Source organism: Rhodnius prolixus, unplaced genomic scaffold, assembly GCF_049639745.1.
Source record: "Rhodnius prolixus isolate KJV_2025 unplaced genomic scaffold, Rpr scaffold_4, whole genome shotgun sequence".
In the NCBI taxonomy this organism is placed as follows: domain Eukaryota; kingdom Metazoa; phylum Arthropoda; class Insecta; order Hemiptera; family Reduviidae; genus Rhodnius; species Rhodnius prolixus.
The window spans coordinates 50,167,107-50,192,892 of NW_027411614.1; the positions used below are offsets into that span (position 1 = coordinate 50,167,107).

General features: G+C 34.8%; 1 protein-coding gene across 2 annotated transcripts in view; it reads left to right on the top strand.

Annotated features, from left to right (window-relative positions):
* LOC141456435 (uncharacterized) overlaps positions 1 to 25,786 on the top strand; it is a 72,268-nt gene that overhangs the window by 40,846 nt on the left and 5,636 nt on the right. The window contains exons 2-17 of one of the 2 annotated variants that reach the window (XM_074132429.1): positions 5,995 to 6,118; positions 9,172 to 9,345; positions 10,189 to 10,314; positions 10,661 to 10,750; positions 12,059 to 12,219; positions 13,741 to 13,967; positions 14,079 to 14,213; positions 15,394 to 15,693; positions 16,425 to 16,764; positions 17,282 to 17,481; positions 17,572 to 17,671; positions 20,400 to 20,609; positions 20,700 to 20,789; positions 21,163 to 21,340; positions 21,429 to 21,588; positions 21,739 to 21,814. In XM_074132429.1, the coding sequence (XP_073988530.1) occupies positions 5,995 to 6,118; positions 9,172 to 9,345; positions 10,189 to 10,314; positions 10,661 to 10,750; positions 12,059 to 12,219; positions 13,741 to 13,967; positions 14,079 to 14,213; positions 15,394 to 15,693; positions 16,425 to 16,764; positions 17,282 to 17,481; positions 17,572 to 17,671; positions 20,400 to 20,609; positions 20,700 to 20,789; positions 21,163 to 21,340; positions 21,429 to 21,588; positions 21,739 to 21,814 (2,691 nt within the window). The remainder of the gene's footprint in view (positions 1 to 5,994; positions 6,119 to 9,171; positions 9,346 to 10,188; positions 10,315 to 10,660; positions 10,751 to 12,058; positions 12,220 to 13,740; positions 13,968 to 14,078; positions 14,214 to 15,393; positions 15,694 to 16,424; positions 16,765 to 17,281; positions 17,482 to 17,571; positions 17,672 to 20,399; positions 20,610 to 20,699; positions 20,790 to 21,162; positions 21,341 to 21,428; positions 21,589 to 21,738; positions 21,815 to 25,786) is intronic. The other variant, XM_074132430.1, reaches the window with a different exon arrangement.

The window sequence follows — 25,786 nt, forward strand, 5'->3', positions numbered from 1 at the left end:
TAGGTCTTTGTACGGAAGCGTAACTAAACACTGTCCGCAGGAGTTTTCTCGTTCAGAGTTTCATCTGAGAAAATTCTTTGAATAAAAGTTGTAGGACTGCGCGTGCGTGGATGATTGCCAAGTTTTGGGGGAAAAGCTTGAAATCAAGTGGAAACTTGATTGCTTCGCTTGAATGAAGGATTGTGATTGCTGTGATCAAGTCGGTTGCTAAAATTTGCTTAGAATAAGGGGAACGAAAATTGTTGCGGAAGATCTACGGTCCGGTCTATATTTACGGTGAATGGAGGATCCGAAAATACGAATAATTCAAGAAACTGTACGGATAACCTGATATAGCTTCTTGTAAAGGAAGATTGACTCATCATCACCGAGTACCAAGGAAAGTTTTATATGGTACTAGTCCTAGAGGTCTCCCAGAACAAGATGGTTGGCAGAGAGCGATCTGCGGAAAGCAGGAGTCAGAAGATAGGGATGAATGGCAGGCTCTCTTGAATGAAGTCCAGATCGTGCACTAGGACTACAGTGATCACGTTACAGTGGGAACCTCTTTTGGGAACATTCGAGACATAAAGACTCCAGCAGGCTTTGGTTTCCCGCTCACCAGATTTTTCCCTCCACAAAGGCTACTTTTCTAAAACTTCATCCTTTCTGACTCTGGAGGCTCAAAAGGGACATTTTCGTTGAAAGTTTGACTTAAAAACATTCCCAAGATCCCAGTAATTCGCCCAATTTAAGTGTCCCATAATTCTGGAAACCGTCCACTTGGACTTCCGACAAAAAGTTTGGAAACCGCAAGTTTGTAAGCTACAACTTTACTTCCTCTAGTAAGAGGAAGCCACGTGAGTGTGCACTCTAGATTTTTGCAGTGATGGCCCCCCCCTCACAGGTTTTGAAATTTTGCCATGTTAAAAAGTATGTTAAGCTAATTTTTGTTCTATTTTGTTGTCTTTTTTATTTTATGTCAAAAATAAGTCGCTCTCAGTCAGTGCCAAAAATATTCACTTACCTAATAGTTATAAATATCTTTCACGTAACAGTTAATTCCATCTTTCCACCTCTCTGTAATTATTACAAATAAGTGTTTCTTTTTGGCATACCTTTAAGTACGTCTTTACAGTGGTTATGAAGCGTGGCTTTGTAAGTGGGAGATCCCCCCAGTTCAAATTCCGTGTATTCGAGCAACTATACTCTGTTAGAAACAATGTTGATAGTTAAGTATATGTTTCCGCCCTCCAGTCCATGACACCTAATTGGTAGTTGGACGTTAAGCCCCGCCTGAAAATATAGGCGATTACAATAAGTACGTCTTTGTGACGGATTATTCGACTTTATTTTGCGGTATTCTTAAGTTCAATAAGTTGTTAGAACGTTTTACAAGATGTGTGGTGTGGATACCAACACTTCACAGACTTTTTCTTGTCAACCATTGCCAAGGTTCTAACTTACAAAATTCCTTCATATTCCCAACATTTGAGTTACATGATTCTTACCAACATTACACCGTACATTACGCCGAAATGAAACCATTACAAGGAAGCCCGTCCCAATCTCTTCTCAGAAGTGTCGTAAAATGAATTTTCCCCCAGAAAAACGGAAAATGCGGTCAAGTTGTCTGACTGTGTTCATGGAATGCACACAGGAAGAACCTGGGAGCCATTTTCGTGGAAGTGAACACAATCTATTCACAGTAATGGTATAGTTCAGTTCCGGTGGAGGAATTTTTGACTCGATTTCAGCGGCAGATTTAGCCCTCCTTGGCAGGAAGTACGTTTCAGAAAAATTACAGGAAATTTATCTACCCTCTTTCCTGACAGTGCCTTATTTAATTTTCCGACGAAAATGTTTTACATATAGTCTTAATCTTTTCGAGATTAATCTTAAAAACTATCAATGACGTGGTTTTTTCCGGTTGCCCAAAGTTGATCAAAACTTTATCGTAATAATTAGCATTCACTGGCGGTACTTAGCGAAATATCAAATTTTTAACCTGCGAGTTTTTCGGTTTTGAGTTGAACCTGGTTTTCACAAACTAGTTTATAACAATGTGAAAATAATGTCTTAGGTCTCAAAATTATTTTTAATAAAACCAAACACAAAATCTATCTGCCCAATGTTTCAGGCAGAAATAAAAACATTCCATTCCGCTTTGTACATCTATATGTACCGCCACCACTTCAAGGAATTACGGTGTTCCTTATGAGGAATATGGTTTGTCAATTTTTCTTCTGACCTGTGAATTATTCTGAATAAAAATGCGCAGAGGAACTGAATATTATTCTGAGCGGCCATTTTAGTTGCAACTTATTTAAAAAAAAGAAAAAGTTTTCTGGTACAAACAAAATATTTAGTTATTATTGATCCTCTTTTTTTAGGAAGGCCATGTTTGCTTGAGAACAGAGGGAGTTGTCTGAGGGAAATCGCTCAAAATCTGGACCAAACAACGAGGGAGCAATTTAATGAAACATTTCGCACATAAAACATAAACATCAAACTGTTGTTTGTAACATTTTATCAACAGACACAAACTGGCAGACAAACTGTGGCAGTGTGAGGTGGAGAAGGGAAATAAGGAAGGATGATGATGTCATTGTTGGGAATACGGGCCGAGTGGACACGTTGATAGTGTCGCCATCCAATAAAGAGTAACTGTGTGCGTGTGTGTGTAGCGTGTTAGTGAGGGTTGAGAGGGTAGGGGGATGCCCTACAGTAACTTGCTAAACACACAGACAGACACGGAACGAACAATAGAATGCAAAAAGCCAACTCAGTGTAGATCCCCTCCTGATTGCTTGGCCAACCCAAGCGCCTGAAAACACACCTGGCTATGTCCAAACTTGTACTTTGGACTTTGTGTCAGAACTAGACTGTTGTTCTGTCATTAAAAGCGCCATGGGAATTCTAACAATACAATGCGGAAATGTATACGCACACCAAGAAAATCCATTTGTTTCCGTTACTTACGAAAACTACTGGCACTAACCTTCTTTTGAATTTCTTCATCAACTATTATAATTGTCCTAATTCGTTGTTCCTCGTCAAGGAGGCATTTTTACATTAGTGAACTTCATTCACTGAAATATTTCGATGAAAGAATTCGAGCGGATTCAGATCTCTAGCTCGAATGCTGTGAGGAAACGACTTATTTGTTTTTATTTTCATTATTTTCTCGTAATAGGCATTTTTTTTTTGCCGTCAAAATATTTTTACCTGAAATAAATGTTCCCCCCCAAAAAAGTGGTCTTTAGAAAATCATGAATGTGTTTGTTGTGAACACAAAGTACAAAAAAAGGAAAAGGAAGCTCAGACTTTAGAGCGGCAAAACAAATCGGACAGGTCTTTAGCAGCTGAAGGGTTGATTGAAGAGAATGCGTTAAGGTGGTTTTGCCACGTGTCCTGGATGAGCAGTAAAAAAAAAAAAAGACAAAAGCAGTGAATGTTGGGAGGGGTACAAAGTCCAAGAGATAGGAAGAGGCAGAGATAGGATATGTTCAGGACAATGGAATGGCGGGAGGATGAAAGAGTTGGATATAAGAGGGAACCCACATGTCTTTCCTGGAGGTAGACGGAGGTTGTGAAGAAGGACCTGACAGTAGCTGAGCAAATACAATGCATTGGAGTTTCTCCTAACCGGATTGAGGCCTTTGTTGCTTTTGGAAAATGGCTTCTGAGGTTTCCTCTAAACTTCCTGTTTACGTAGATCTATTACTTCTATTGGGACCGTTTTTCTGGCAGTATTAGTTTTATGGAACTTCTGAAAGGTGTGAGGCAGGTTTCCTTTTAAAGAGATGCCCCTAATTGCATTGACTCACGAACTGTATCATGTACTATATGTGTTTGTGAAAATAGAATGGTTAGAACCTAGACAATTGCCGTGAGGAAGGAAGTCGAGTGAACGCATTGAAATGGAAGGAGTTCTCTCTGGGTAGAATGAGGCATTCCTGACCAACACATTTACAGGATGCTATCACCAATAACAATGAAAATGGCAGCCTAATGTTTGATTGGCAGCTGGGGCATAGTTTGGCCAGATTCTATCTGGACCAGTTCAAAATATCATCTAACTTGTGTGTGCCAAGAGTATGTTCACCTCTCAGCTGCTTTGCAGTAGTTCGCCGCAGTGATTCCTCGTCCTCGGTAGGGAATCAATAATGTGAACTCTCCTCACATTTAGCTTCAATCTATTGCTGGTTCATTGACTCCACCAATTTATGGTCTTATCCAGCTGATACTGGAATTAGCACCCGACTGTTTTTAAGGTTGAATCAAATTTTATTGCTGTACAAATAATTGATAATCCAGTCGTGTGTACTTGCTTTGCAAGTTTCTCTGAAAAATATTTGAATAAAAAAAAAACGGAAGTGAAGACTCACACGACTTTCTCTTACTGGAATAATCGTGACGTTGCATTCAACTCGTACATTTTTTCATTCTTCCTTGCATGAACAGTTTTTATAACTGCATTCCACTGCAATGTCTCTTAGGAGGATAGTTCTGCTAGAAGTGCTTGAAAACTACTGTACCCAATTTCAAGTATAGGTTATAGAACTGTGCATTGACTTCACAGATGCTCAAAGAAAATCATTGAAGTCAAGAAAACGCCAAAAAAATTAAAAATAACTCAATAATGCAGTTCTACCGGATGTGGGACTTTATTTCCAGGGTTAAAGTCAGCTTCCGCCGGAAAAGTCGAAATATAAAGTTTGAGCTGTTTGCGATTTGTCGTTTTTGAGATGAAGTGTCCTTACACTTGTGAGTCCATTAAAAATAAAAAAAAAGAAGGTTTTTTTGAAACATACGAAAAAAGGTTTATTTTGTGCAACTCAAAATGGAAAATTGTAGCTGCTTACTTCTTGGTGAGCCAGAAAAAAGAAATCAAAAATTATTGCTCCATAATCTTAGATTCATACTCGAAAACAGCTCGAAACTACATAGAGCTTCATTTACTGGTAGGGGGGAACATTTTTCCTGAAAAAGTGGTTTTGAGGTTTTAAAGGAATCTTCTGTTTGTTTTGCTTCAAGAGAAGATTAAAGAGCTGGATGCTGTCTGAGCGCGGTTACCAACTTGGAAAGTTTTAAAACTGTTCCATTACTAGAACTAAATTCTTTAAATGAATGGTGTATTTAGTAGTTTTTATAAAAAGTAAAGTAAGAGATAAGTTTTCTATAGTTTCCAAACAAATTATGCGATAAAACAGAGGAAGGTTACCGAACGGTTATTAGTGAGTTGCTCAGAGCATGACCATGGCATGGTGGTGTTCCTGAATAGTCCAGCGACCGGCCGGTGTGTTGCCTCTTGATTTAATCATTCACTTTATTATAAGCCCTGTGTAAGGGTAGCTTTTTTTCTCTGTGATTTAAATTATACAAACAGGTGTCACGGTAGCCGAGAGTTTAGAGGCGAGATGTAAAGCTAATATGTATTGTGGTACTGGGTTCGATTCCCGATCTTAGGCCTTGGATTTTATTTAATGGTTAATAAAAGAAATTTTACCGTAAAGTAACATATGTTTGCTAGGCGCCTCCGTTTACGATACCTAATTGGTAGTTGGACGAAAGCCCGCCAGAAAAAATAGGCAATTACTTTACTTTTTTATAGAAACATTTTGATACTCAGATGTGGGGATAGTTTACTTGTCAATTTTTAAAAAAACTGATGTGATTCAAGTTGACATCATTGGGATACCCGCCAGCTAAGTAAAACTAATTAGAAGGATGTGTCGAGGAATCTCTGCTATCCAGCCTATTCAAGCACTGTCTAACCTCCGCGGCAGGACACTCAGTCTCCAGCAGTACGGCGTCCATTGGGGTTCAAAGCCATTACTTTTTCCCTCTCAAGAAAAAGAGCATCAAAATCATTGGACCACCTTCTTAATGAGGACTTACATTGTTAAAATATGCTGTTCTTTTATTACAGTGACTAATTAGTTATTACTAATTGTTTTTACTGATATTAGATGAGAAATGTCTAATAAGATATTTTGTGTGTGATTACAGATGTCCGGCGTTTGTGTGGAGGAAGGGGAGACGGCAGTTCGAGTGCAGGCTCAAGTGCCCCATCTGGTGAGTCTCGGCGGGGGCAGACTCAGCACCGCCGTCACCATACATCCTCTCACTCAAGGTTGGTCGCAGCGCTTGCTTTAGCTTCCATAAGTACCAACCGCTAAGTCTAGCTGATTACTTTCACTTCATTAAGTGTGCAGTTCGAAATCAATGCTCCAAACCGAGATCTCGCTAGAAGTACTATTTGATCTGGGTGCACATCCTGGGGTATCTGAAATTTGCTAAGGGATTAGAGTTCTATTCCAACATTTTCTGCAATAAGAATTGGAAAAATTATCCACTTACTTGAGTTCCGCTTCGGCGACACATGTATTAAAATGTACTAGAGTACGGGGAATAGAACTGAAAACTAGTTGACAGAATAGTGCAGCTAACAGCCTCTTGTTTGGCTCCCCTCTCTCCTGCAGAACAAATATTGCATGAGTAATGCTAAATAAACAGATTGTGTTCTCCTTGTATAAATATTCATGCCTTCATTTTAACTCTGTCTTCATTTTTACACAAAGAATACAAATGAATTCGCACCTCTCCATTAAAATTACATTTGTATTTTTAATAAATTTGTTTGCTTTAGAAAGAACTACGACTTGCTCTCCTTGTGATGGAAATGATGGAGATCGCGTCACTGAACACGTCGTGCCCACTCCATTACGTACAGAGAGGATGCCTCGACGAGGGATGTTGGTTTATTGAATAATTTCCTTTTTTTTTGTAAAGTTGGTAGGATGGAAATGCTATCTACAAGATATTGAAAGAACAACCCCATTGAGAATTAACTACTGTAATGGGCGATGACAGCTCACCTAATATCTCTAGCGATAATGATGACATAAAACCGGCGATAATAGCGATGCGGTTAGAGCATGGCTATTTTTAGAACCATTTTTATACATTCATGAAATCATATTCACTGTTCGTTTAGTATTTATCGGCGGAATAAATAGCTAACATGGCTTTTACCTTAACCAATTGTAATTCACCTGCTAAAACGAACATTACAGCAAATATTTGCATTTATTTTTCTTAGAACATATTGTAAGTCGCTATTTAAGCGGGTTTTCTTATTTCTCTTCAGTAGATTGCACAATAATCTGCTTGATTATGGGCAGAATGGTTTTGGCTTTGAGACTTTATAGTTTTGAGGTTTTGTTTTACTGTTGCGAATCACCGATTAATGTCGCCTCACCAATAAGGAAACAATGTTCACGTATCTGTATGATGTGCAGAGTACCAACTGTGTTTTTAGGGGGAACAATGGGCATTTTGGATTGCCTGCGTTCGTTCCCCTTTTTGGTGGTACCGCCCCTTTAATACAATACCAACTGTGGAGCCCATACCCCGAATTGGAGGAATATCAGTTCAAGGGAAGAGCATCCTTCCAGTATGGCTTTTTTGGTATTCTGTATACTCTGGAGCGAATCCCATTTGAACTGAGACCCTACGACTTGTTAGAAAAAAAGTACAAAGTGTGGTTCTGGACGGAGGTTAATTAAGTTTTATAAATTAAGCACCAATGGCTTTCTAATTGCAATTAATATCTCGGTTGTTAGTGTTGTTGCTTTTAGCGGCGTCTGAAAGGGTTGTCCATACTTGCAATCAATGTCTGTAAGTGTACTAGATTTTATTTTCACTTCGGATGACTCACCATCTTTTAGAGGTCAACAGCACGGTGTTAAGTATGCGTTTGGTGCCTTCTATCTATGAACTCTTGAGCAGTACAGTCATAACCAAACTATGAACGTTCTCTGTTCACAGTATACTTAGCTGTACCCATTAGTTTCACTAAATAGTTATGTATTGTCGTTGAACACTATGATTCTAGTGAAGGGAATCTTCCAGCCAGCAAGATTTCAGCCAGTGTGTATAAGATTAGAGAGGGGTGCCGCGCACAAAAATAGCCATGTTTCCTGTGTTTCTCGCAGGCAATGCTTCCACTACAATATAAGCACAAATATAACCTTTCTGGCAGCTAGACTCTGTCGTTTCCCCTTTGTAGCTTCTTTCTTCCAACGTTTGTTTACTTACTTTAATGCACTTGTTTAGGTTTGTTTGTAGCTTAAACTAATTGTTTCTAACATTTACTCGTCTTTAGCTACAGCCTTTCCAGACTCTGTGTACATGATCAGCTGACGACTTAGCTTGTCATACTGTATCTAAAATTCCTTTTTTGTTGAATCAAATATTAATTGTTAAATCAGAAAGACAAGTGAATTCTTAATTTCACAAATATATGCACATAAAGGGCAAGAAATATCGTAACTATTTGTCCAACTAAACGGAATGTTGAAGGGACGTTACCTTGGAAATGGAAAAAACATGGCGCTCACCTTTGCATCATCTAGCCACTCATGACGGCACACATCCGTGCCGAAGCAAATGGTGAAAGACATATTTTTAAGACCTACACCCACAAACTAGAGTTCATTACATAAAGAAGAACAGAGCAGAATGCAATCTCAGTGGCTCAAATAGCGATTATTTTGAAGATTCAGGCAGAAGGTTGTTGTCTCGTTACTTCCGGTTCTTCTCTCTAATTAATGGTGGCTACATCTTCCCATTATAATCATCATCTAGTGTGCCACTACCCAAACTTTGCGGGGAAGGAACCACCAGACGTAATAAAGAAGTCACATTTGTACTTGAATGGAAATTAATTATAATTATTTAAAAAAATAAAAAGTAGTTCTTAAGTCCAGGAACGTTGTTAAGTAAGTGGGAATAAAGTAGTTGTCAGACACATCTTTGCTATCCCACCTAAGTTTTGCGCTAGTTATAGATTTATTTTACATAAGTTGTTCCTTTGCCTTCATGATTACTTCATGTGAGTGGGCTTCCCTCTAAGTCCTATTTAATAGTGTTTTGTAAAGTTCTTCCAAACTATTAAATTTCAATTTAGTTACCATCAATCAGTAAATATTTGAAGTTCGGAGAAAATATAATAGTTAAAACCTTGAGTTTCGAGTTGGAGATCGTCTTGTGAATGAAATCACTTTTTTCCCCTTCACAGGACTTTATAATTCAAATAAAGAATTGATCAGGAAAACTGAAGAAAATCTATTACAAATTATAAAGCATTAGAAAGATAATTGAAGTATGTATTTGCATTTTCAGGCAGGACAGAGCTTGGCTGTGGTCGACAGGTGGACGTGGTAGTTAGCGGCCCCGGCGTAGAGGAGCGACACTGTACCATTGAGAATAACTGCGGTATATTATCGCTGTCCACGAATTCGCCGCTCACCACAATCGACGGACTGCAAGTTACTGAACCAACTAGATTAGTTCAAGGTAAATGATTTTATAAAGACCATTACTTCCGGTCCGATAATCTCTCTCCTCAGTGTGTGCACCCATATGAAAGATAAATTCATCCTTTTTGGTCCAAAAAATTCAATCTGTTTTACTTTTTAAGGATTAAGTTACTGCTATTACTTAATGCACTTTTATGTGCCCTTATCATTCGCAGACCAACCCATTAGTGAGGGTAAAAGTAAACCTAGAACCACCTATTTACACGTGTTTGTATACATATTTTGCGATATTAGTGCAAAGGTGTAAATCTAAGTACGATTTTTTTTACTTCCTCGCAAGATGCATTTTTTTTGGCCCGTCTGAGTATAAAAAAGTTGTTTATGTGGAACGTGTCTGTCTGAAGTGAGAATGAATAGAAAACAAAAAATCACATATTGTGTTTCTTCGACAAAACCGCTCTATGTTTCTGTATTCTTTATTGTGTTTCAACGGGTGCAATGAAGAAAAACTGTGATTTTATTGAAGTATTAATAAAAATTTACGAAAAAGTTTATTTCGTAAATAATGCTATAAAGAATTATTTGGCTTTTATTAATAAATTCCTTAATTACAAAATAGTTTTAATAGAATAATTGAACATTCATTCTTTAGTTGATTTCAAACGAATTTATATCTGTTTGTTGTACTGTTGGTTGGCAACACAATGAGTTCTAACGTTTCACCTTGACTGATCAGTTCCGCTACAATTCACCGCGTGTTTGTATTTTTATTTCTTCTCAAATAATCACTACTGAATTACAAAAAAAAAAAATACTTCATTTTGAAAGATATTCTGTCTTAAATGTTTAATGTTGAATTGATGATAATCATTGCTTGCAGGTTGTATAATTGGCCTGGGCCACGGCGCCTACTTTAGGTTTAATCATCCAGATCAAGCAAGATTGATCAAAAAGTCATTACCAGATCCAAAGTCACCATCCATTTTGCCTTTTAGTTTTTATCAAGGTGTGGAGAAGTATGATTATTATTATTTTATTTTTTTGTACAATAGATATTTACTTAATTTCGTTTATCCAGCAAATGAGTTGCAACTTTGTAGGGGCAGATGAATGCAATGTATGTAATTATATAAAAACTTAACATAAAAATGAAAATAAAAATTGTACATACGTATGTGTTTTTTCGGTGAGCTTTTCCATTGTCTTTAATTCCTCCCGAACCACCCAATCTTATTGCTTGAGGCTACTAAACTATAGAAATTAACTGTAGATTTATTTTTACAAGAATCTGGCGTATTCCCTTTTTTTCTGTTATCTATCCATTTTTGAAACTAATATTTAAGGATTGGTAGGTTCAGGAGTTGATGCGAATGCACCAAATCATCACCAAGAGTCGCGTTCCAGGGATGCACTGAGTGAGGTTACTCATATCTATCAAAAAGGTAAATTGTTCTCTATATAATAATAATAAATAATAAAATAAAATAAAAACCTAATAATAACTGTAATAAAAAAATTAATGTTACTTTTTCAAAAATTTACTTATTGTTTATCATCTATGGTAAGGTCCTTCCATGAATAGAATGATCTTACACAAACATGGTTGCGGTTAAAAGTAACAGAGACTCTTCACTTTAGAACTACGTTTTTTTTCGGGATTGAACATCGTCAAGACATCCTCTGGCATGGCTACCTGAGAGCTTCTACAGCGTTCTGCTACTTTAGAGGCTGGACTCTCTTATGAAGATTTTAAATAATATAATAACATAGTATTTATCCCAAGACTATTATGAGAAAGTCGGGCATTGTACTACCACCATAACAAGAATTGCCGCCAGACTGTGTAAGAAGAAGAAGAAGAAGAAGAAGAGAGGAAATGGAACTGATGAACGAAGTGGGTTTGTTTCCGCCGGTCTTTATCAAAGAGATGTCAATGTTCAAACCGAGTTCTTGAAAGCAGATTTATTACCGATTTTGGACGATCATGGTGGTGCCATCTTTCTGCTGTAAGTGCAGTTAGAAATTTGGCCTTGGCTAGCAGGTTCACCCGCAAGTGCAATCAAAGAGATCAGGATACATGCTGAAATAATGTTCAGCTGTCGTCTCGCCACCGAGTGGGGAGGGTAGTCTGGTTTCAAATGTTTCAAATTTATTTTAAATTTGGCATTTTATGAGATTTAAATTATCTTTATTAATGTATAATGCATCCACAAAAGCTGTCTGCTCTGTGAAAAATGCATGCGTTACATTCTATGCCTAGCGGCCCTGCATGTAAGCCCCTAATTGTTTATTTTCTTAAATAGAAATCATAAAAAAAAAAAAAAAAATTAAAAGTCAAAAATTAATTTACAGAATTTCTGCCTTGAATAAAAACTGTGAATGGATTTTTTTTATTCCAGTTTAAGTTCATAAACGCACGGTGTGGGAGATCTTGTTTATGCCCACTTATCTCCCCACTTGGGACAATTTTTTGTAATATTTGAACTCTGCCCTCATTAATAAAAAGCGTTAAAAAGTCTTGGAGTGAGTAAAGTAGCTTCTGTAATTGTTTCAGTAAGTTGTACGTAATACTTCAGTCATTTTAATGTGAGAAAATAACCAGATCGGCTGGACAAGAAGGTACAGTTAAGTAGAATTATTCGTAGGTGGCAAAATTAACAAGATCCGCCTTCTTAATTCTTTCACACCATTTGTTGTGCTTAGTTTTATGTTAGTAATAATAACAATAACAATAAAAATATTTTGCGCAGGTTACATTAATGGGGATCTAACCAGGAATGGCGAAGCTCCCAGTACCCCTAGAAAGGTGATGCCTAGTCCATCTTACAATAGAGATCCACAACCTTATATATCTCAAAAACCGCCGATTTATGATTCCTTTCATTCACCACTACATTCAAACAAAACTAACGTAAGTAATGGAAATTGAAAATAAACTTATTCAGAATATGAGATTAGTAACTGTGATGCTACAAATTGAGTTAACAGCACAGAAAAAAATACGTAAAAAGTATTTTTTTAAAAATATTTTAATGTGGGTGTGTATAAGTTTCCAGCATAACTTTGGAATTCGCCATTTTTTACACTTTTTCTTTTTTACAAATGGCGGCTTCAATTTTCTGTCAACTTTGTTTACTTATTGCTAACAAACAGAACTGCATCCTTTGTTTGTTTTACCACTTTCCAAGGAAAATTCATTTAGGAGCGCCGACGTGAGGAGGGTGGTTTCCCTCTAATAAAGTTTCGTAAACAAACTTTTACGTTTTACAGTTGAGAAAGTTTAGGTATATATAATGCCAGATTATTGATTCAGTTTTTACATTCGTAATAATCGTACTCAATATGCCCGAAATAAAAGGGCATTGTTTTGAAATCATAAATAAAATGAGCAAAAACGAGGCCTTCCCGCCGCCCATATTAATTAGTTCTACATTCTGTTTCATTAGTAGCTCTAGAGATAAACTTTAAATGCCGTGTTGACATTACATGCTACTCTGCTACAACAATAAAACTGCGATCTTTTCTACTGCAAGTTCTGTTTATGTATTTGTAAAAGAGAAAGTGGTTATTCTTATTATAAAAATTTAGGCACTCGTATTTATCATCCTTTTATAATTATTATTTTTTTATTAAGGCAGTATGAATATTATTTTTGGAAATTGGCTATCAGATGTTTATAATATTTTGTTTGATTTAAGATATTCTTTCATTGAAAGCTTTTTTTATTACACAGTTTAATTTATTTAGAAAGATAAGATAGCATGTACCCAAGTGGTTAATTAAATTTATTGCATATCTGTGTTATCATGCTAAACATGGATATGAGTTAAACTGTTGTTTTTCAACATTATTCACATTCCATTTTCCAGCGTTCGTGGAATAAAATCTTGAAGGGCAACTTTATATGTATGCGTGGCCAAAAATACTCAAGCCACTAATATATTACTTAAAATGCATAACTACGTAATAACAAACGTAGATCAACACTGTGCATATTGGTGGCACTTTTTTTTAAAGGAAGATGAAGGTAAGAAGGATGGACTGTCTTGACAAGGCCGGTAATTAGTTCTTTCGAAAGAGGTACTAGTCTTTTCCTACACGCCCTTAAATATTGCTGGTTAATCGACCTGCAAAAAAAAAGAAAATTGGAATTGACAAGATCCAACTGAAATCTGTTCTTCAACATACCCCGGCTGTTGGAGATTGGCATATAGCCGTCGACAATGCAGAATATGTTGATACCGTTCCTGATCCTGAATCGTACGCATCTTTATTGTACATTTCTATAGCCGGACTTAGTTGGGATAAAATTAGATTTATCAGTCATTTTTTCAGTTTAGGATCATTTCTTACTGTAAAAACTCCTTTTATTTATACAGAACTAGTCATTCTTATTGACACTATGAATTTGGTAGAAAACGAACTGTTCCAGGAACCTCCAAAGTGTGAGAGCAATAGCAGTCGAATCATGGATGTCGACCAACTAGGACTGGATGAAATTCTGGCCCTTTGTTCAGAGTACGAAAAACAAGTTCAACTCGAAAAGTGTACAAAACCGGTGCAAAATAGAATAAAAACCAATGGTTCTCTGCCCAGAGAGAAAAGACTTAATTCTCCTTCATCGCCAGCTGTTCATCACAGTTTCAGTTTTGACACAAGGTATTCTAGCCTGGATGTTAATATTATTTTAGTTTAAGTTGCTAATTTTTTTAAAAAGTAAGTTACTACTTCTAGTTTACTTGATTAATGCTCATTTAAAAATGATTTTAGTGAAATACACTGTTTGGAAAAAGATAAAGTAAGAGATGGAAAAAAGTCTCCTGCGCACGCTTATGAAAACGTAATGGTTACCTCTGGAAGTCCCAGGCCGCGCATAAAAACTTTTCTGAACAAAGAAAACTATGTGTAAGTGGATAATTTCTTTTTTAATTCAGATTAGATTACTTTTAGAAAGACCAAGTCAGCACGGATTGGTGGAGCTAATGTGGTGTTCTCTTTAGTCAGATTACCAGTAGTACTTGACCTGACGTTATACTAAATATTTGACTTCTACAATTTAAATTAACTTTATATACACGACTAGTACTCTAGTATTACGAACTGCAATCCATAAGTCGTCTATTTAATGCGAATTTCCTTTCCTCGAAGATAGATGAATGAATACATCCATTTCGAAACATCATTTCTAACCATTTCTTGTTGTCCATAAGTGAACATTGAAAAAATTTATTTTTGTCTTGAATTAAATAACCCTAATGCTCAAATTTGTATATAATGAGTTTGGAAATAACACTAGGTTGTGTTTCTCGGAGAAAAAAGTGTTTTTTTTACATTTAGTATTATTAATAAATATTAATTTTGTCGATACATATTTATTTAAGTGTTCTTCACTACCTGAAAAAAGAGAAATGACACACACAGTCGTTAATTCACTCCACTATGTTTTTACAACCTAACCTGCCCCTTTTTCCCTACCCACTCATCACTTGAAGCTAGGAGCATGCGCTCTGAGATAGACGGAGAAATTTAAATTTAATATACATATTGTATTTTACATGTATTTATGGGTTTCCGAAATCTTGTAATAAGATACATTCTAACCTTGATTTTTACATTACTCCTAGCGAAAGGTTTCACTGCCATGTTATTTCAAAGAAAGTTTGGATTCATGTACAAAATATGCTTTGTTTGGCAAATTCAAAGGAACATCAAAATTTCTTAACTAGCACAATTATTGAAAAAGCTACTGTGGAAGCACAAAATTGCCTGGAACATTACACTTTAAGGATTACCAATTTGACTAAAATTTTGAATTATTTAACAGAAAAAAAAAGAAGAAGTTATTTATACTAAACATCTACCATTCTTTAATAAAACATAATTTTTGAATGGTTTTATAATCTCTTGTCAATTTTCTTTCAGACTAAATAAGTATAAATGCTACATAATGATTTATTTAGTGATAAAATCGCTTGATCAGTTTTCAATTTGTGCGACCATTTAAGAGTTCTCAAGTGGAATCCTGTATTAATAATCATTTTCCATTTCATTATTTTCTTTTAACTGAAGATTTTTGGTTGTGCAGGCGAGAACACACCTACGAAAGCATGACTAATCGAATCCCGTTGGTTTTGGATTTCGAATTACCGTCGACAAACCAAAATGGTGAACATAATGGAAAAGTCTCTGCTAGCGCATCATCACCTTGTAATAACAATAGTTCGTCTAGTCGAGCACCGGATACTAGTGAACAACGACCTTCCAACGGCCAGAATGGAAGTTTAGAAAGGCGGCATTTTCTCAGAGATCAGTCTGACCGTACGGAGGGAGAACGGCCGACATCTATGGCAGACATCACTGCCTCCACTAAGTACGCCTTTCTGGGGTACAGTAGATTTTTTGTGTTTGTGTTTGTTCCTTTATTTATTTTTAAAATATTTCCTGATGTTCAAAAAAAGAAAAAATGGAAGAAATTGCTAATGGAATCTAAACTAAATAGAAAATCTCCGAGGACTCAGTTGAGCTTTAATTAATATTATTCTGAACAGAGAGTGTTGTCAAATTATCATTTTTATTTTCTCTTAATTACTTAGCATTGTAATTGTCGAGACCTCGATTTTGAGTGTTCTTGTTTTTCGATCTGCTTTGAGGTCCTTTAAGTCAGAAAAGTTTTTTTTATTTTTACAACTCGGTCTCTGTGTGTATTTGTAAAGACCGAGGAGAGGGAGAGGGAATCACCGTAACTCAAATATGAAAAAATAGCTCAAATTTGATATTTACGTTCAAGGCCAACCTAGAATTCCACTATAAGGTCTTGGACAAATCAATCGACTGGAAGTATCAATTTTCATTTTCTCGGACTTTCTCGCAAACAGCCCCTAAGATTTCATTTCTAACTTTTATAATGAATACTAACTCATAAATTTACAAGTTTAACTTAAATTGTTGTCGCTAAAATTCTATTTATGGTACTTCTGAGAGAAGGGTTCGAGTAGAGTCCCCTAGTAAAGGTTTAAATGTAACTCTAACATTGATTTTGAAGGACATTTATTTCAAGAATAGTACCAAGAAAAAATAGTATGAGTTGTTTCACCAGATTACTTTAATTTCTTTTAGATTTGATCCGCGAGAACAGGCAAAAGATGATGAAAAGGACTCAAGAGGATCAGATGTCACTGATAGTAGTTGTAGCATAAAAGAGGCAAAAAGCAATCGGCCTCCACCGTCTTGGGCAAGTCCTACACTTGACTTACACGGTTTTCAAGATTATGAGATTTTAAATGGAGATTCCACAGTTAATCGGAAACTTACTGTGGATAATGGTACATCGGCCGTTGACAAAGCGCTTCTTCAAGAACAGTTGAGAATTGAAAGGGAACAACTTTTTAAAAGAATAAGTGCTTTGAAAGCGAAAGTTACTGAACTGGAGCAACAGGAGGAAGAACTTGTTAGAGAGGTAAGTGTTGATGAAACTTGGTCGGGATATTTACCCGTTTTCTGCTCAGGCACAGTGAGGCTTCTACTTTTGAGACAGTGCAGTTAAATCAAATCGTATTCATCCAAATTAAATCTTAAAATAAAAATAACAAATCTGATCTAATTCGATTATAATAAGCATGAAAAATAGCGGATAAAAATGTATTAGTTATTCAAATAATTTAAGTAAAGTCCATTTCTGCAGCAAGCAACTAGAAGAATTAGATAAACCATTTTAAAATAAGTTGGGTCAAAGAATGATCAAGGCAAAAGAGGTTCAAAATGTTTGTAAATTGGTTAAAGAAGGTTCCAAAAAAACTTAGATAATTGATCCAAATAGCTCAGACATTTGGTAATATCTATTTTCACTAAAAACAAAACAAAAAAATCGGATACGTTTTTCATAAAAGTAAGAAAAATAACTAAGGACTGGCACACACTAGAAAAATTAATTGTAATTAATTAGGGAAATTATTTTAGCTTTTCTTTTTATACAGACTGAAATTGAAGAAGCTTTAGTTTCTGGTGAAATTGCTGCACAAGATGAAAAACTGAGATATGAAGAGAAGAAAATCGCTTTACTTAAAGAAAGGGCCAAAGAATGTGAACAGGAAATGGAGAAATGTTTAGCACAGCAAGCGGAAAGCCAAGAGCATTTTAAAATAGTTTGTGAAAATCATACTGCAATTATTGAAACGTATGTACTACTATGGCTGATGTTGAGCATATTTTTGAATATTATTTTGAATATTCATTAATAACTTTTTTCTTATTTTTTTAATTAAAGATTGGAACACAAGATAGAAGTTTGTAATGATCATACCATAAAGGGAGATCTTGAGGATTCTTTAAAAGATCAACACGAAGTCTTTGATGTGGAGAAAAGAGTGAGTTTAAATTATCTCAGTGAATTGAACTGAGAATATGTTGATAATATCTCGAATTCAGTTATTCTTATCTAGGTCCAGTTATTAAAATAACTAAATAGTAAATTAAAATTAAAATAGTTATTAAAAATATTTTTTTCTTAGCTTCTTTGAAAGTCACCATTAAAAATGTTTCCATTATATAAAAGTATATCTCTTTAACAAAAACTTACAGTTTAAAATGTTAAGTATAAGGGTTGATTAAACGCCAAAAGGTACACAAATCAGCAAGCACCCAACATTTCATTAATTCTTCATTAATATTTAAGTAATTTTACTGCATTAATATTCATTAATATTTTTTAGAATTTATTAGATGTCACAGACCCTTATGCTGGCCATTTTCGTCTACAAAATATTTGTTCAAGTAGCACTGTAGATTGACTGTAATATCTAGTTATTTATAATAATCAAACTATTAATTACAGGTTAAAAAGAAAAACGTTATAAAAAATAAAAAAAAATTATGAGGCTAAAAAATTCAAAACTTTTTTTTATAAAAAAAAATGTAATATGTAAAATAAAGTAAATAAGATATGTATATTTTTAGGACAGCTAATTATTCCAGTATTTTACTATAAGTAAAATTAAATTACAATAGAGAAATCAATAATTGTTGTTGAATAATCTACTTGTTATAACTGTGTGTTATTTGTGCTCTCGAATATTTTGGTAAGACGAATTCAAGACAGTAGCCTACTCTAACTTTGTCTTTTTCTACTTTAACATGCATGTACATATGTGTGATTTATCATAATTATAACAAAAAAATATTATAAATGAAGTGGCCAGCATAAGGGTCTGTGACATCTAATAAATTCTAAAAAATATTAATGAATATTAATGCAGTAAAATTACTTAAATATTAATGAAGAATTAATGAAATGTTGGGTGCTTGCTGATTTGTGTACCTTTTGGCGTTTAATCAACCCTTATACTTAACATTTTAAACTGTAAGTTTTTGTTAAAGAGATTTTTGTACCTTTTGGATAGATTTTCCTTTTTGTCTATTTTACAAAGTTACATATCTGCTTTACAGATTTTTTTAAATTTGGAATAAGCAATTCTATCATTATAACCTGATAAGATGGTAAGTCGGAACCGTAACTACCACTAGAGAGATCTTTTTAAAGAATGATTATCGTTAAGGTCCCTCAAACCATCCTCAGTAACAACTTTTTTTGAAAAAGCGTTTTGAATAACATAGGAAGGTATTTGTGCGTGAATAACAAAATTAAACTGCGATTTCATTACTTCCTTTTAAGAGGAGTAAAAAAAATAAACTGCGATTGCAGAACTTCTAGGCAAAGAGGCAAAGATTTTTTAATCGAACGACAATTCATTGATTTAAATCGGTTCACTCATTGATAATTTAAACGATTGCAGTACTTCCTCTTAGTAGGTGCAAGAGTATCAGCAATGTAGAGGAGCTTTAACCACTTATTCGAGCTGAATTTTATCAAAATCGGACTAAGCGTTATAGAAATATTAGTAATAATAGTTTTAGAAAGGGCCTTATTTGGGTGGGGCAAACTCCCCTCCTTATGAGGCACGGCGTCGAGACTTTTAAAGTGCAAATCTGTACAAAATTTCGATTCGAATGACATTTCATTCATGAAAATCGGTTCACGTGTCGATAATTTGAAACGATTCCTATACTTCCCCTTAACAAGTGTAAGAGCTGATCGCCGCTTTAATGTTACGTAGGGGAGCCCTAACCCTATCATCCTACCAAATTTTATCAAAATCGGGCCAAGATTTACAGAGTAATTAGTAATAATAATTTTGAAGGGGGCCTTACATAAAGGGGGCTAACTCCTCTCCCATTCGATGTACAGGGTCGAGACCCCCAAAAGGCACATCTACATAAAATTCCGAATCGAATGACACCTCATTCATGAAAATCGGTTCGCGCGTTTAGGCTGTACGTTGTTTACAAAAAAGGTAACAACAACAACAACAACAAGAACAAGACCAAGAACATTTTTTGAAAAAGCCGTTTTTGCTCATTTTCGGCAACTTTTTTCTCGAAACCTATTAGATCTGGGTTGTTGCAAAAAAATTACAGCTATAAAGGAGGATTTGCCCCATATTTTAAAGAAAATTTGGGAATTTTATCTGTAGTAGAAAAAGAGAAAAAAATTGTCAAAGTTGGGTGTTTTTCAACGTTACGCTTTTTCGTGCACTTTTTGACGATCAACCCTTATACAACTGTCCTACCGGACAGTTTTAATATAACTGTTATACGTATATATAACCTGTTATATAATTGTTATATGTATAACCTCTTATAACTGTTTATTTAGGGATGTTTAGTAAAAGGGTGAGGGAATTATAAGCAGGGGAAAGAGAGGAAACTTGCTGCAAAAAGTGTAGTTTTGCACATTTATATAAATATTGTTTTTATCTTAGTTGTCTTTTTAGTTTCTTCTTTGCAGCCAATCAAGAAATCTGATATTAACTTTTAATAAATAATATGTGAATCCCATTGATATGTATAATTAGTCCCATGTAAAAAATTCTTAAAAAGTAAAAAGTTTATTGCTAACTATTGCTTTCAGTTGTAAATTAGGACTGTACTATTTTATTTAATAAGTTATTTGAATTTATATTTTGCACAATATTATTACCATTGATCGTATATTTTGCTCCAATTTAATAATTGATTTTTTTTTTTTTTTACACTTAGGGCCATGAGTTACTTGAATTTCAGTTAATGGAAGCCGAAGCAGGTTGGTTATCAAAACGAGAAGACCTTCAAAGAGAGCTGAATGAAGCAACAAAGCGCTACGAAGAAAGGCGACAGAGGTTGCAAAGTCTACAAAGGTCTCCATTGAGGAACAGCCACAATAATAACCTGGAATTGCAAAGGATCGTTCATCTGAAAGCGATTGAAGAGGTTCGTTCAACAATGTTAGAAACATCATGTGAATAAACAAGCTGATCTAATTATTTGTCAGTATTAAAATGAATAACCTTATCATTATAGGGACGGAATCGATTAAAAGTTATTGATGAAGAACTGGAACGATTAGCATCCACTTCCCCTTCGTATAGACTTAAAGGAGAGGGCGAGATGGTATTTATTATTATTGTTATTATCATTGTTTTTTCTTTTTTTTTTGGCGCATCAACAGCTGAGGTCATTAGCGCCCGGAGCTTTTTCCAGTGCACTGCCGGCCTCCGGACAGTGTTCTCTCGTTACAGACAACACTGTCCATCACCGGACAGTGAGCTGTAAGAAGCTCCTAGGAAGAGAAAATCTAAGGGTCAGCAGCTGGATTCGAACCCGGGACCTCCGCGTGGGAGTCCAGTACGCTAACCGCATAGCTAATCCCTTCCCTCATTGTTACTATTATTATTATTATTATTATTATTATTAAAAAAAAATATGTGGTTTTAGAGAATGAAGACTATTTCTAATTTGTTTTTATTTTTTTGTTTCACCCCAGAGCAACGGTATATCATCTTGGAGACGTGTTACAACAAGTCAGGATGATTTAGATAGAATTTCCCGAGTAACCTCAGGAGCTCCTATAGATATGGGCTCATCTAACTCATTAGGCCGTAGGACAATTGCCTCTTTGCAGGAGATCGAACGGAACAGGCAGATACACCTCGCCAAACAAGGTAATTTGGTTCGCCGTTATTCCATGGTTTTATTTTTTATTTCTCCATGATATCTCGAAAGACATCATCAATTGTTGTTTACTTCTAGGTAGCTTAGTTATTCAAGAAGAACGACAGAGGGTAGAGGATCTGAAGAAGAGGGTGCAAGACGAAGTGAGAGCTCAATGGCACCAACAGAGAAGCAGTAACTGCCAGTCACTTACTAGCGGAACTAGTGATGATTCAAGTTTGGAACCTACTAGAGACAGGTAATTGAATTGTTTTTGAGGAATTTACATGTTTTTCCGCGGTTATATCGTTGATTATTAAAAACAAGTTGTAAAAGATAAATAAATAATTAGTTTTCATGAATGATTTCCATTCAATATATTTTCCATAATTTTATTTATTTTTCACAGCGGTGTAAGCAGTGAAGAGGTCGAAAAAGGGATTCCATCTAGTGAAGATGGAAAGAATGAAGAGTGCATGACACCTGTGAGTTAATTTTAGGGATTTTTGAAAATTTAATTTTTCCCTATTAGAAAATATTCTGTTATTCAGTTTGTTGTAAGAAATACTATAAATTGGGGTTCAAATTGTGTTTGACGACGATTTTTTAATGTGTTTACTTTAAAATTCCTCTAATAATTTGTTCGCCTATTTGTCCCATTACATTTATTTTATATGAGAATTATTTCTAATTAAATGAAGTGAATATGCAGTATTTCTTTCACTCTCCCCAGGGTAATTGTTTGGAAGGAGCACTTTCTTTGACTTCTGTTTTGGAGATGTTCTGAACTCAATAACGTAGGCCTGCAAATATGACGGGTAGTGGTTTGTGCTTCTTAGCTAGCTGGCGCACACTAGAGTGGTTGTTTTATATAAGAGTAAATCATAACTCAATCCAGAGATATTGTAAAAATAAAAAATTATTTATGTTTTCCTGGTCGAGCAAGTGAACGTGTCAAAGTGAATGTTAGTGGAGTCTCCAAAGAATCTATTTTAGTTACGGACAAAGTTAAACTGATGGTAATAAATTACAATCCTGGCTTGACTACATAATTAGGAGTAACGTTTACTCCTGATAAAAAAAAACTGTCAAGATTTCAAAGAAGAAAGTTTTGTTTGGCTCAATTGATTTTTCAACTGTATGATGATCTTGTATTTACTTTAATCTTTGTATTGCGTGCAATATTTACGTACTTTAACCGTCGGCAATAAATTCTTAAAATTATATTTCAATCTAACAAAAAAATAGTATAGCTATTTGTGTCTGTTTTATTATATAAATCAAAATTCCCTTTAAATTTATGGTTAGGTTTTTTTGTTGGACGAATATTTTTACAAATTGTTTGACGAACATACAAAGCCCTGTGGTCTTTTAAATTTAATGTGAACGGTATGTGATAGTAAGTAGAAGGATATTAAATAAAGTATGTTTGATGATATTTTAAACCTAGTATCTGCACGAGACAATGTTTTTTTCCGTTAGAGAGAGAGACAGACACAACGTCTATCTAATCTCTTTTTCTGATAACAAATTTTCCTGATAATGTTTTTTAGTCAGAAAATTTTAACTTTTTTGACAAGTGATGGTTTAATCAGTTACATAAAATAATTCATCTTTTCTCAATATTTTTTACACGGATTTTTATAATATGGTAATTTTATTTTTATTTTTTACAATTTAAAAAATCCAGTACGAACTTGTCTTTCTTTGATCGCAATGTAGGCATTGAAGTTTAAAAACAAAGTACGAAATAGAGCAAAAATCTTAAGTTGTTTTGGAGAGCAGTACTTACTCGTACATTCTCCATTTTTCTATAAACTTGGTATTTCATTCAAATATGTAGTTCGTATTAATGTTATTCATGGGAAGGGATTAGCTATTGAGCTAATCCATTGGGATTCCCCTGCTGCAGAGATTAACAGAGAAGGTTTGCCATTCCTTATAACCCACATAATTGTCGTTGCTTATTTTTCGTGATCCCAGAAAGCAGGCAGATGTTTTCTATTCGGATTATTAACTATATAAATTATAATTATATATTTATATTTATAAATACCCATGTGGGTGGCATTAAGATTTTTGTGTGTGGGTAACTGAGAGGGAAAAACAGCGTATTCAGGACTCAGTAGAGTTTGGCACGACCTTACTCCATAACCCCCCTCTATGACAACTGAACATATTCTTCCGGCACTAGCTGACGCTGTTTATATATAAATCGTAGTTTGTTTTAACACTTTGTACTGTAAACATCTGAGTGGCGTTGTCAATCTCCGTATCGCGTATTTTTAGTTCATGTTATAAATGGTTAACAATTTAGATAACCTGTAGTTTTTTGGTCAGCCGTGGTACAGTTTATGCTCTATTTCTATTGCTAATTTGTCAATATTTATGCTAAATAACCCCCTGGTTAAATTAATATTACTAGGAAAGTAAACAACATGACTTTATGGATGAACTACGCGAAAAACGAATGCAAGAGGCAGCCTAGAAAAAGATGTGTCAGTGTGGCGGCGATCTACGATGTGAGTCATTGTTATTAACATGAGAGTTATAATATTCAAAAGTGTATAATTAGACTTTAGGTCTTTAGGTGCTGGGTTAGAAGGGAACACACTGACAAATATATGTAGGTCTCTAGGAGACTTTAATATTTTAATATTTTTCTTTCACCAATTCTGTTACTGATTCCTCAGATTTTCTATGTTTCAGCTTTAGATTCATTTTTCATTAATTTCTCCTTTCTTATTCATAATTAAAGGAATTCTTTTTCTTTCCACTAGTTGTCTAATTCATCGACTCTTAACAGTTGGCGTCGTTAAACCTTGTAGTTCCTATTTGTATATTTCTTATTTTTTTATTTTATTTAATTTTTTTTATATAGAATATAGATTTTCAGTTTCCAACTTTTTAATAGAATTACACTTTTGATACCTGATAATCAGTCTATGGTTATCAACTAAAAATTTATAAATCAGGAATGCTTTAAATTTGTTATTTCGTTTAACCCAACTTTTCAGCTTTTAGAAAAAAAATAATCCGACCGGAAATGATATTTTACACTTCGTTTTCTTCACTTTTTTGGACACTCGGTACACGGCATTAAATCTAAGTATAGCTACAACTCTTATTTGAAACATTTTACCAGGAAAATACTAGAACTTTGTGAGGGTTTTGGGGATGCTTCCTTCTCAAGAGCCACTTCCTTTGTTGACAAGGTATGGAGAACACCTTTGTTGACTAGCTCCTAACAGGAACAACTAAAAACATCTAGAAATGTCGTTACTCTTAAGAGGCAGAGATCGGTTTTGTTTCCTACATACTTGTAATTTGTGGCAGGGTTCTCCAATCAGTTACAGAGTAATCCCATGTTACTAGAAATTTCACATGTAATTGTTATTATTAATAATTGTTAAATGGCCGCATGATATTTTTATTTAAATCTGGTGACTGAAATCAATTTCTGTCTCAACCATACCCGTTCTATTTTTATTTAAAATCCAAACAGCAATTCTTAGGATAGACGACAATATAATACCCACCGTGTTGAACTAAGCTGATGCGAGTAATTTGTCAATGGGTTCTCCCTCAAGGCAATTGCAATCATTTAGCTGTTATTTAGGTTGTCTTCTTGTCACTAAACGTCAGTTTAAATTTATTCCAATGACTAGATATTTTTAGTTTCTCTTTCTCTGGGCATTTTTTAAATTTTTAAATAATTAAATTCTCATAAAGAAATATTTTAGTTATTTTTTTTTAAATATGCGATTTCAGACCTGAGTTTGATGAAAATTTTTTTTAAAGGAATTGTCTGGTTGTGCTGCGGTATTCTGTGACTTCTATTCTATTTCTGGGTGACTTAGATCAACATATCCTCGAACCAAAGCAAGTTCCTCTAACCTCTGCTGATCAAATCACTGAACTAGACCCTGAGAAAGGAAGCAGTGCTGTCCGTGACACTCGTAATCTCGTTCTGCGATCCTCTGAGTCAAAAAAGTGTTCTTTTTTTTGTTTTTTTTTAAACGGGTTTGTTCATGTAACTGCTCAAATACAAATATTTCTATAACTAACAATCACTGGAATTTGAACTGATAGTTTCCTTTGAGTATTCCTGTAGGTCGTGAGGAAAGTTGGCATTTAAAAATACCTCAACTGGAAATACCACTTTATGGTTTTTCCCCACCTTTTGGTGGTTTCCGTTTTCAGCCAAGTACAGCATTCATTTTCCGCTTATCCTACAATCATTTAGACTTCTTATTGCAGTAGAATTTATGATTGTGGTTAGCAGCATGCAGTTCCCCCAATATGTAGGATCTAGGAACCAGTTCTTCAGTTGTCCTCACGCTTGTTAGACGGTCGAACCTCGTTATTATGACTTACTATGTTGTAACAACCTTGTTAGGTTATCGAGACAATAACAATGATGTTACATCTATTTAAAAGAGACCCCATTTCCTTTT